The sequence below is a fragment of the Oncorhynchus clarkii genome, chromosome 22 (genome assembly GCF_045791955.1).
Source record: "Oncorhynchus clarkii lewisi isolate Uvic-CL-2024 chromosome 22, UVic_Ocla_1.0, whole genome shotgun sequence".
Taxonomy (NCBI): domain Eukaryota; kingdom Metazoa; phylum Chordata; class Actinopteri; order Salmoniformes; family Salmonidae; genus Oncorhynchus; species Oncorhynchus clarkii.
This window is the reverse complement of record NC_092168.1, coordinates 41,725,503-41,738,549: the sequence shown is the minus strand read 5'-3', so window position 1 is coordinate 41,738,549 and position 13,047 is coordinate 41,725,503. Positions and strand designations below refer to the sequence as shown.

The window sequence follows — 13,047 nt, the reverse complement described above, 5'->3', positions numbered from 1 at the left end:
TTCACTAACATCTCCCAACAAACATAGCTCCGAACACAGAACGTTACAGCGTTGCCCTAACGTTACATCAGTGTTCCAGTGTTCTAGTGTAGAATGTTGTTGTGATTACAGCTGTCCTAGTTTTCATTACATTCATTACACAGAGGGCCACATGTAGCAAACATAAAAATGTACACTGTTTGTTGCTATCATGTATTAGTGTGTGTTTCTAGAGAGCAGGGTAATTGTTTCTTGACCTCCTCCAATGTATTGCCGTACGTGTTAAACCCTAGCTGGACCGAATCCTGCTCCACCCTCCTACACTGTAATTATTGAGAGATTATGAAGTGGGTGGTTCCAGCCCTGAATGATAATTGGCTGACAGGTATATCAGACCGTATACCACGGGAATGACAAAACTTATTTTTACTGCTCTAATTACATTGGTAACCGGTTTATAATAGCAATAAGGCACCTCGGGGGTTTGTCGAATATGGCCTATATACCACAGCTAAGAGCTGTATCCAGGCACTCTGTGTTGCGTCGTGCTTAAGAACAGCCATGGTATATTGGCCATATGCCACACCCCCTCAGGCCTTATTGCTTAAATATAACAACCCAAAATAGCTGGACCCCGTTGTAGTGAATAAAGGACTCACTAGGGGTTTGGACTGCGAGGGCAGGCCTATCCTTATTGGAATTCCTATAAGACAGGCATTTGACCAGTAGAGGGCAGGGCAGCACAGTGCTGAAGGATAAAAACTGAATACCAAACGGTACATATTGTGTTTCTATAGCAACCCGGAACACTGGTTCAACTATGTATACGCACAACCTTTTTCTGATCTACCTTTACTGCAACTACAAATATTACTACTACTACTACCTCTTTACTACAGGGTTTAACACAACTCTCATTAATCAATAACCGTGCTGTATTCATGTCCATGTTTTGTCTTTTGCAATGCGTGTTTCCGTTGCTGTTATAATGACATGAACTATCATGGTCTGATTGTGATTAGCACTGGGTTGTGTGAGTTGTTTATCTGTTGTCGCGGTGTGAGGTCTCATGTCATCCACCACACTGCGTTCCCACACATACTACTGTCAGAGACTCTATAGGCATTTATGATATAGACTTTAAATAGGTTAACGCAGTGATGAGACATTCACACGTGTCACCATACTCTTTTTGGTATTATATTGCATCATCTTTAAAGCTGTTAAATACTGACATGGACTCTTCACACGAGCTGCATTGTTTTATTTTCACCGAACCCATTTTTACCAGGGTAGCGGCAGGGTAGCCTAGTGGTTACAGCGTTGGACTAGTAACCGAAAGGTTGCAAGTTCATATCCCGAGCTGACGAGGTACAAATCTGTCGTTCTGCCCCTGAACACACACTGTTCCTAGGCCGTCATTGAAAATAAGGATTTGTTCTTAACTGACTTGCCTAGTTAAATAAAGGTAAAATAAGAAACCAGCTAAGACAATGAGGCCACAATCAAGCAACAGTTGTGATTTGAAACCATCAGGAAAGTCTGTTTTTCTCTCTGTAGATCTCTCGCCACCGGAGGAACCAGTCTCAGCATAACGTTGGTGAAGCCGTAGAGACTCCTGTGAGTATGACAGGCCACCATAAAGAACTGTCAGTTTGGGTTATTATACTCTGTTACTATATGGCTGTTATTAGCTAAATATTGTTCACTATAAATATGTTTCTGCACTTTTCATTCAGCTGGCCTATTTTACTTAAAATAAGTATATATATTTGGTTGATACTGATAAAATAGAATGATTGGAATATTTATGTGACATTGATTGATAATATCTCTTCAAGGATAAATGTTACATGTATTTCAGGTTGTTTTGAATGGTGAATATTTGAATAAAGCCAAAATATCCGAAGGAGGCAAAAAACTGAGGAAGAATTGGACTTCAACTTGGGTAGTCCTGGACACGGATAAACTTCTGTTTTATAAAGACAGCAAGCAAGAAGCCCTGACAAATTTGGTAGGTTTTTGCAAGATCCTCACACCCTTACTCATTCTCTCTCTCTCTCTCTCTTTCTTTTTCTCTCACTCTCTCACTCTTTCTCTCTCTCTCTCTCTTACACAAACACAGTAAAGTACAAAGTGATGGTTCAGTAAAGTACAAAGTGATGTTTTATTTGATTTATTTCACCTTTATTTAACCAGGTAGGCCAGTTGAGAACAAGTTCTCATTTACAACTGCAACCTGGATAAAGCACAGCAGTGCGACACAAACAACAACACAGAGTTACACATGGAATAACCAAACATACAGTCAATAACACAATAGGAAAAAAGTCTATATACAGTGTGTGCAAATGAGGTAAGATAAGGGAGGAAAGGCAATAAATAGGCCATGGTGGCGAAATAATTACAATTTAGCTATTAAACACTGGAATGATAGATGTGCAAAAGATGAATGTGCAAGTAGAGATACTGGGATGCAAAGGAGAAAAAAAAATAGCAGTATGGGGATGAGGTAGTTGGATGGGCTATTTACAGATGGGCTATGGTTCAGTAAAGTAAAGGAAAAAGTGATGGTTTAGTAAAGTACAAAGGGATGGTTCAGTAAAGTAAACAGTGATGACATTAGGTTGTATTATAACCATCTGAATACGAAGGGTCAATGTTCAATTACAGCCACAAATCAGCTTTCTAAGGGATTGCCAATAAGCATTATGAGTACCAATGTTGAGTGAACATTTACATTTTAATTTAATTGTTTTATTTCTTAAACTGGCAAATTTACTTTAGCTTTGATCCCATGGCGTAGAACTCACCCAATGAAAATGCAATGAGCAACTGTTTACCCCCTTGTGAAGAGGAGTGTGTGTGTGTATGTGTGTGTGTGTGTGTGTGTGTGTGTGTGTGTGTGTGTGTGTGTGTGTGTGTGTGTGTGTGTGTGTGTGTGTGTGTGTGTGTGTGTGTGTGTGTGTGTGTGTGTACATATACAGTATATGCATGCATGTATATCTGTGTCTGTCTATGTGTGTAGTATGTGACTTTAATCCAGAGAGAGAAAGAGAGAGGTAGGAGCGCGAGAGAGAGAGGTAGGAGCAAGAGAGAGAGAGGTAGGAGCGCGAGAGAGAGAGAGAGAGAGAGAGAGAGCGAGGTAAGAGAGAGAGGGCTTGGGTGGTGGGATTCTAAAATGAGCTTGCCATGCTTTTTGATGAAGCTCAGAGGACTTAATCAAAGCACCCTCTCTATTACTGAGCCCCACCAGGGCAACGGTATGTCAGACTCTCCCTGTCCAATAGTTCATTATGGGCAAGAGAGGCATTTCCACATATATTGACATATCTCACCCTTTTCCGATGAATAACTGAAATAGTGGTTACAGTGGAGGGCTGGGTGGTGTTATGAAGAAGTACAATTTCGTAATTTGTTAGTCTTTGTTTTAGAGTAGAATAAACAGTTTGTTAATCTCTTGTGTTATCATTTGGTCGCTGTCGACAGTATTTAGGTTTGGGTCTGAATATACACAATGTCATCATCATCATCATACGAACTCAGGATATGATCTCACCTGCAGCGTGTACATAGTTCTGTAAGAAGAGTTATTTATTGACCAGAAACTAGAACGCTCAAATCATCCAACTATAACAAGTGTAGTTTACTATGACTGAAGCAGGTACTGGAAGTCAAATATCACCTGATTTGTCCAATACTGTACCTGTTAGCCATGGTAGTTCATTGAGTCTTCAGGGTTCAGTCTATTCGATGCTGATCATGAGGGATCTCAGTGAGCATCTTCCATTGGTCTAAAACGGCTTGGTTACTGTTGGTTGTGACAATGTACTGCAGTACTATATTGTAATACTATTGCAGAATGTCCTTATCGTCTTAATTTTCTACTGCATCTTTCAATGATTTCACCAGTTTTTAGATTGTTTAAACTTGCTGAGACCACGACAGGGAATTATATCTAAATGAGTTTCCATACCTTTTACACTGATTCTTATTTGAAAAGCAACATATGCGTATATTCTAAATTACATTCTCTCTGCCTGAAAATTATACCATTCCTATTTTGATACATTTACACACTGCTTCTTTGATTCCATAGAGGATATCAATAAGATACTAAAGGTTAGAACTAGATGGTCATTTTCCATGAAGAAAATTGGTGCTTTTTAACTCTTTACAGTTATTATTGTGGTAATGGCAGACGTTTTAAAATGTTTTACTTTAGCCAAGAAGTTAAATATAGTCAAAATTAAATTTAGTAAAATAATTTCTCTGTTTACTTTGATAGACTACACTATCAACCTTATTACTTTGGATTGTGGGGCAGTTAGATCACATATTTTATCACAAATAACTACACTCAGAGTAGCATACTACACTTTTATTCAGTCTCCTAATACAATACCACAGTATACTGTATGACAACTGTAGTAATAGAATACAGAAGGCAAAGAGGCATTGTTGAAGTTTAAAATAAATCAAAAAAACGTTATTTCATCCCAAGCGTTTATCCCTTACTTCAACTGTACATTAATTTCTTAATCGAAGGATACAGCTGTTAAAAGAAAGTTATGACTGGATAGATAAATAAATAGGACAGGTGAATAAATGGATAGATAAATAAATAGGACAGATTAATAAATGGATAGATAAAGACGGATAGATAAATAAATAGGACAGATGAATAAATGGATAGATAAAGACGGATAGATAAATAAATAGGACAGGTGAATAAATGGATAGATAAAGACGGATAGATAAATAAATAGGACAGGTGAATAAATGGATAGATAAAGACGGATAGATAAATAAATAGGACAGGTGAATAAATGGATAGATAAAGACGGATAGATAAATAAATAGGACAGGTGAATAAATGGATAGATAAAGACGGATAGATAAAGACGGAAGAACAAATGGATGGAGAGATGAAGGGATAAAACAAGGTTATGTTGGACTGATTGGTAAAGGAATGAATGTATGGTTGAAGGGGTGGATGGTGTGTGTGATATTCTCTGATATTCAGATTTGAATAGAAGAGAAGTTGATCAACGTGCCATAAACCTCTACAGGATTGGTGGGTCCCCCGCGGGACTGTTGAGCTAACGTAGGTTAATGTGATTAGCATGAGGTTGTAAGTAACAAGAACGTTTCCCAGGACATAGACCTATCTGATATTGGCATAAAATGTAAGTTATTGTTAATCTAACTGCACTGTCAATTTACAGTAGCTATTACAGTAAAATAATACCATGCTATTGTTTGAGGAGAGTGCACAATTATGAACTTGAAAATGTATGTGTAAAATGCACATTTGGGCAGTCTTGATAAAACATTTTGAACAGAAATACAATGATTCATTGGATCAGTCTAAAACTTTGCACATACACTGCTGCCATCTGGTGGTCAAAATCTAAATTGCGCCTGGGCTGGAATAATACATTATGGCCTTTCTCTTGCATTTTAAAGATGCTGGTATTATCTTTTACCAGATCTAATGTGTTATATACTCCTACATTCATTTCACATTTCCACAAACTTCAAAGTGTTTCCTTTGAAATGGTATCAAGAATATGTATATCATTGCTTCAGGTCCTGAGCTACAGGCAGTTAGATTTGGGTATGTCATTTTAGCCAAACCTTTACAAAGTGGGGCGGATCCTTCGTTGTTGAGAAAAGTGGTTAAGGTAGCTGATTAGTATCAAAAGTCCCAATGTTTACTCATTGTCTCATGCTTAGAATGTGCTCCCCCCATTGTTATAATTTGAAAGTTCTGAAAAGTTCCACGGCAGTTAATTAAACTGTGGGAAGTTAGCTAAATTAGTTGATGTTGTTACTAAAATAGCTGTACCTCATGATTGGTAGTAGATATTTCTGTGGGCTGCAATCCCGTTAACGGGATGATATGACAACAGCCAGTGAAAGTGCAGGGCGCAAATTCAAAACAACATAAATCTTATAATTAAAATTCCTCAAACATACAGGTAAAGGTAGTCTTGTTGTTAATCCCACCACAGTGTCCGATTTCAAATAGGATTTCCCGCAAAAGCACCACAAACGATTATGTTAGGTCACCACCAAGCCACAGAAAAACACAGCCATTTTCCCAGCCAAAGAGAGGAGTCACAAAAAGCACAAATAGAGATAAAATGAATCACTAACCTTTGATGGTCTTCATCAGATCACACTCATAGGACTTCATGTTACACAATACATGTATGTTTTATTTGATAAAGTTCATATTTATATAAAAAATCTGAGTTTACATTGGCGCGTTACATTCACTAGTTCCAAAAACATCCAGTGATTTTGCATAGCCACATCGATTCAACAGAAATACTCATCATAAATGTAGATGACAATACAAGTTATACACATGGAATTATAGATATACCTGTCCTTAATGCAACCGCTGTGTCAGATTTCAAAAAAACTTACAATAAAAAAAAGCAAACCATACAATAATCTGAGACGGCGCTCAGAACAATCAAGTCAAAATAGCCACCATGATGTAATCAACATAAACCATAAATTACATGCTAAATATTCCCTTACCTTTGATGATCTTCATCAGAATGCACTCCAATGAATCCCAGGTCCACAATAAATGCTTGATTTGTTCGATAATGTCAATTATTTATGTCCAATTAGCTACTTTTGTTAGCGCGTTTGGTGTACATATCCAAACGCTCGTTCTGGTCAGCGTTACGTCGGACAAAAACTTCAAAAAGTTATATTACAGGTCGAAGAAACATTTCAAACTAAGTACAGAATCAATCATTAGGATGTTTTTATTATTAAAAGTGGTCAAAACGGCAGCTGTTTTAAAAAAAGTTACAGAAAATGTTGATGCAGTCCCTGAAACAGCTGTAACATTTGATTGGTACCAGATAATGATGTTGTTATTTCAGATTTGAATAGCAGAGAAGTAGAGGAAGTTTGTCAAAGTGGTGAAATTACAGTATCTGATTTGTGTCAAAAGTTGCATTGTTGCATTTCCAGTGAATGGAAGTTGGAAGTAATGATATCTCATTAATGTGAATGAAAAATAAATACATAATGTTTTATAGTTTAAAAAGTATAAATAATATCAAAAAGTTGAATGCATGGTGGCGCAGTGGTTAAGGGCGCTGTACTGCAGCGCCAGCTGGGGCTTGGTCGGTAGGGGTGTCCTTGTCTCATCAGCGACCAGCGACTCCTGTGGCGGGCTGGGCGCAGTGTGCGCTAACCAAGGTGGCCAGGTGCACGGTGTTTCCTCCGTCGCATTGGTGCGGCTGGCTTCCGGGTTGGATGCGTGCTGTGTTAAGAAGCAGTGCGGCTTGGTTGGGTTGTGTATCGGAGGACGCATGACTTTCAACCTTCGTCTCTCCCGAGCCCGTACGGGAGTTGTAGCGATGAGACAAGATAGTAGCTACTACAACAATTGGATACCACGAAATTGGGGAGAAAAAGGGGTAAAAATTCAAAAGAATAAAAATAATAAAAAGTTGAATGCAAGTACTCTATTCCAGACCAGTCTGCACATTTTAAAGTTTGATTGGAATTTCTAGATTAAACGTTGTAAGAGGAGTAGCGTGCAGAAGAAGAAGAAGAAGTATGACGGAGATTTAAGTCAGGACATTTTCTTCTCAAGTGCCACCTAATACTAGAGAAAATGCAACACATGCACATTCTCATCTTACAGCATGATGACAAAAAAGTGCTAATAACAAACAGGAATCAGAAGATCTGTCTCTGCTCTTGGGCAGATTGCTTCCGTTTGTTCATTAATCGTGATTCGTGACAAATATCTGGCCAAGATAGTGATAGCTGTACCCTGTTTGAAAACATGCCTATTGATATTTGTCCATAACTTTGGTGCTTTTATCCCATTCATAACACAGCAGTGAAACAACTTATTACTAACCACCTCTTATCCCTCTGTAGAAACCTGGATGCAGTCCTGATGGGATGGATCTCTGTGGGGCTGTGGCTGAATGGACAACGGAGAAGTCCAGCCGGAAGAACGTGCTTCAGGTATGGACATTTGGTTTATGTGTGAAGAGGATCAGTAGTTTACAATAAGACTGAGCAGCCTGCAGATTGTCTGCTTTGGTTTTTGAGGATGGGATGTTATTGAGTGCACTCGTTCCCTGATGATTCCTACAGATAATAGACTCAACTTCTTAAGACATTTGATACATTTTCATGAGTCTTTGAGTCAACCACCTGTTCAGAAAAGACATTTGCATTTAGTCAGATTGCATTTGAAGGTGATGTCAGGCCAGCGTCTTACATCTCCTCAAAACAAATGGCCTTTAGATTAGTAAATTAGACTTTTAAAATGTCACAGTACTATCTTCTTATTGCCTTTTGAAGATGGTCTTTTGATAAAGGCTTAAGGCAGTAAAGCAAACTGATGATCGATTCATTGGCAGTGGCAGCGTAGGTTTTCATGTGGGGGAAAAAGCAGAGGGATGAAATTCACTGATTACGGGAGAAAAGGAAGAGCAGATTGCTTAACTTCATCGCTGCTGGTCGCTACTCTGCTGCACAGTATTTCAGCCCCAAAATCTTAATGCGGTGAAGATTAAAATGGGAATTACAGCATAATCTTAAGTAATCCAAGTGCAGACAACATTGTCAATCAACTCTAGGATTAAAGTTAAAATTAGCACAGAAAGTTACTGTTAATTTTGCACCAATCAAGACACTGATTTACAATCTAAGAAATACCTCACAAAGATGTGCCTGTCAGATGGGTAGATGCTAGAATATACAGTGCCTTGCGAAAGTATTCGGCCCCCTTGAACTTTGCGACCTTTTGCCACATTTCAGACTTCAAACATAAAGATATAAAACTGTATTTTTTTGTGAAGAATCAACAACAAGTGGGACACAATCATGAAGTGGAACGACATTTATTGGATATTTCAAACTTTTTTAACAAATCAAAAATTGAAAAATTGGGCGTGCAAAATTATTCAGCCCCTTTACTTTCAGTGCAGCAAACTCTCTCCAGAAGTTCAGTGAGGATCTCTGAATGATCCAATGTTGACCTAAATGACTAATGATGATAAATACAATCCACCTGTGTGTAATCAAGTCTCCGTATAAATGCACCTGCACTGTGATAGTCTCAGAGGTCCGTCAAAAGCGCAGAGAGCATCATGAAGAACAAGGAACACACCAGGCAGGTCCGAGATACTGTTGTGAAGAAGTTTAAAGCCGGATTTGGATACAAAAATATTTCCCAAGCTTTAAACATCCCAAGGAGCACTGTGCAAGCGATAATATTGAAATGGAAGGAGTATCAGACCACTGCAAATCTACCAAGACCTGGCTGTCCCTCTAAACTTTCAGCTCATACAAGGAGAAGACTGATCAGAGATGCAGCCAAGAGGCCCATGATCACTCTGGATGAACTGCAGAGATCTACAGCTGAGGTAGGGGGCTCTGTCCATAGGACAACGATCAGTTGTATATTGCACAAATCTGGCCTTTATGGAAGAGTGGCAAGAAGAAAGCCATTTCTTAAAGATATCCATAAAAAGTGTTGTTTAAAGTTTGCCACAAGCCACCTGGGAGACACACCAAACATGTGGAAGAAGGTGCTCTGGTCAGATGAAACCAAAATTGAACTTTTTGGCAACAATGCAAAACGTTATGTTTAGCGTAAAAGCAACACAGCTCATCACCCTGAACACACCATCCCCACTGTCAAACATGGTCGTGGCAGCATCATGGTTTGGGCCTGCTTTTCTTCAGCAGGGACAGGGAAGATGGTTAAAATTGATGAGAAGATGGATGGAGCCAAATACAGGACCATTCTGGAAGAAAACCTGATGGAGTCTGCAAAAGACCTGAGACTGGGACGGAGATTTGTCTTCCAACAAGACAATGATCCAAAACATAAAGCAAAATCTACAATGGAATGGTTCAAAAATAAACATATCCAGGTGTTAGAATGGCCAAGTCAAAGTCCAGACCTGAATCCAATCGAGAATCTGTGGAAAGAACTGAAAACTGCTGTTCACAAATGCTCTCCATCCAACCTCACTGAGTTCGAGCTGTTTTGCAAGGAGGAATGGGAAAAAATTTCAGTCTCTCGATGTGCAAAACTGATAGAGACATACCCCATGCAACTTACAGCTGCAAAAGGTGGCGCTACAAAGTATTAACTTAAGGGGGCTGAATAATTTTGCACGCCCAATTTTTCAGCTTTTGATTTGTTAAAAAAGTTTAAAATATCCAATAAATGTCATTCCACTTCATGATTGTGTCCCACTTGTTGTTGATTCTTCACAAAAAAATACAGTTTTATATCTTTATGTTTGAAGCCTGAAATGTGGCAAAAGGTCGCAAAGTTCAAGGGGGCCGAATACTTTCGCAAGGCACTGTATATAGATCGAATGTGCTTCCAATCAAAAGTCCAAATATGACAATAAGTCTCAGCTCATTGGATACTGTAATCAAATATACACTGCTGAAAAAAATTAAGGGAACATTAAAATAACACATCCTAGATCTGAATGAATTAAATATTCTTATTAAATACTTTTTTCTTTACATAGTTGAATGTACTGACAACAAAATCACACAAAAATGATAAATGAAAATCAGAGTTATCAACCCATGGAGGTCTGGTTTTGGAGTCACACTCAAAATTAAAGTGGAAAACCACACTACAGGCTGATCCAACTTTGATGTAATGTCCTTAAAACAAGTCAAAATGAGGCTCAGTAGTGTGTGTGGCCTCCACGTGCCTGTATGACCTCCCTACAACGCCTGGGCATGCTCCTGATGAGGTGGCGGATGGTCTCCTGAGGGATCTCCTCCCAGACCTGGACTAAAGCATCCGCCAACTCCTGGACAGTCTGTGGTGCAACGTGGCGTTGGTGGATGGAGCGAGACATGATGTCCCAGATGTGCTCAATTGGATTCAGGTCTGGGGAATGGGCGGGCCAGTCCATAGCATCAATGCCTTTCTCTTGCAGGAACTGCTGACACACTCCAGCCACATGAGGTCTAGCATTGTCTTGCATTAGGAGGAACCCAGGGCCAACCGCAACAGCATATGGTCTCACAAGGAGTCTGAGGATCTCATCTCGGTACCTAATGGCAGTCAGGCTACCTCTGGCGAGCACATGGAGGCCCCCCAAAGAAATGCCACCCCACACCATGACTGACCCACCGCCAAACCGGTCATGCTGGAGGATGTTGCAGGCAGCAGAATGTTCTCTGCAGCGTCTCCAGACTCTGTCACATGTGCTCACTGTGAACCTGCTTTCATCTGTGAAGAGCAGGGCGCCAGTGGCGAATTTGCCAAGCTTGCTGTTCTCTGGCAAATGCCAAACGTCCTGCACGGTGTTGGGCTGTAAGCACAACCCCCACTTGTGGACATTGGGCCCTCATACCACCCTCATGGAGTCTGTTTCTGACCGTTTGAGCAGACACATGCACATTTGTGGCCTGCTGGAGGTCATTTTGCAGGGCTCTGGAGTGCTCCTCCTGCTCCTCCTTGCACAAAGGCGGAGGTAGCGGTCCTGCTACTGGGTTGTTGCCCTCCTACAGCCTCCTCCACGTCTCCTGATGTACTGGCCTGTCTCCTGGTAGCGCCTCCATGCTCTGGACACTACGCTGACAGACACAGCAAACATTCTTGCCACAGCTCGCATTGATGTGCCATCCTGGATGAGCTGCACTACCTGAGCCACTTGTGTGGGTTGTAGACTCCGTCTCATACTACCACTTGAGTGAAAGCACCGCCAGCATTCAAAAGTGACCAAAACATCAGCCAGGAAGCATAGGAACTGAGAAGTGGTCTGTGGTCACCACCTGCACAACCACTCCTTTATTGGGGGTGTCTTGCTAATTGCCTATAATTTCCACCTGTTGTCTGTCCATTTGCACAACAGCATGTGAAATGTATTGTCAATCAGTGTTGCTTCCTAAGTGGACAGTTTGATTTCACAGACGTGTGATTGACTTGGAGTTACATTGTGTTGTTTAAGTGTTCCCTTTATTTTTTTGAGCAGTGTACATGAAGCATTCTTATTTTTCACCCAGCGCTCTGCTATCTGCCACTTTTATTCTCTCTGAACCACCCAGTAAGGAAGTGTCCTCCCTGGATAGTGTTGATATCCACAGGCTGCCCAGCCAAAGATCACAGGGTCACGAACCTGAGAAATGTTGTGCCTCTCAGTCAGTCAGAGTTCACTTTCCTAAGACCTCAATGGCACCATCTGTTTTCCTCCGCAGTAGTGTTTCAGATCAGCGACATGACTGCCGGAAAACCTGTTCTTCCTAGAGGAAGTTATGGGTAAAACGATAGAGGAGAGCTGGAACGGACCCTTTAAGGCAGGGGTTCTCGCCCCCAACGTCTATTTCTACGTCCACAAGCATTGTTCATGACACAATCTGTTCACACCCCTCTTGTGAGCGGAGAGAAAATGTTGCGCTGGTTTAAGGCTTATTTCCTGCAAATCTACACATTTTGTCATCGATCAATCAATCAAATGTATTTATAAAGCCCTTTTTACATCAGCCGATGTCACAAAGTACTATACAGAAACCCAGCCTAAAACCCCAAACAGCGAGCAATGCTATGCAGGGTTTCAGAGAAAATGTTGCAGTATTTTAGCTAATTTTCTTGCAATTCTATAAATGTTCTACACATGTCTAATGTGTATTCATGTGATATTTGAGTAAATCAAACATTACAACCAAATCTATGGGCAAAGAAACCATGCTGACATGGGCTAGTTGATCTGGACATTTCTGACAAGTTATAAATAGTCCCTTATGTTATGTAATGACTGATATGACAAGAGGAAAACACCTTGTGTATTGTACTTTTACAACTTTCAAGAGTAAGTTGAGTTCCTTATAAACAAAAAAAAGGCTCCTCACAGCTTGGGAACCACTTCCTCAAGGCCGATATTTTCTTCTATCTACCTCCGATATTTTCTTCTATCTAAAGTTGAACGTTTAGTGAATGTGTGATCAACTGAGGAAGTGGTTCAATGACTCTATGGCGGTCCTGCAAGAGGATGATCATGGTTAGAAGAGCGCTCTGGTTTGGCTCGA

General features: G+C 40.2%; 1 protein-coding gene across 2 annotated transcripts in view; it reads left to right on the top strand.

Annotated features, from left to right (window-relative positions):
• LOC139380921 (rho GTPase-activating protein 15-like) overlaps window positions 1-13,047 on the top strand; it is a 64,409-nt gene that overhangs the window by 3,712 nt on the left and 47,650 nt on the right. For both annotated transcript variants that reach the window (XM_071124088.1, XM_071124089.1), the window contains exons 3-5: window positions 1,540-1,599; window positions 1,844-1,993; window positions 7,906-7,995. In XM_071124088.1, the coding sequence (XP_070980189.1) occupies window positions 1,540-1,599; window positions 1,844-1,993; window positions 7,906-7,995 (300 nt within the window). The remainder of the gene's footprint in view (window positions 1-1,539; window positions 1,600-1,843; window positions 1,994-7,905; window positions 7,996-13,047) is intronic.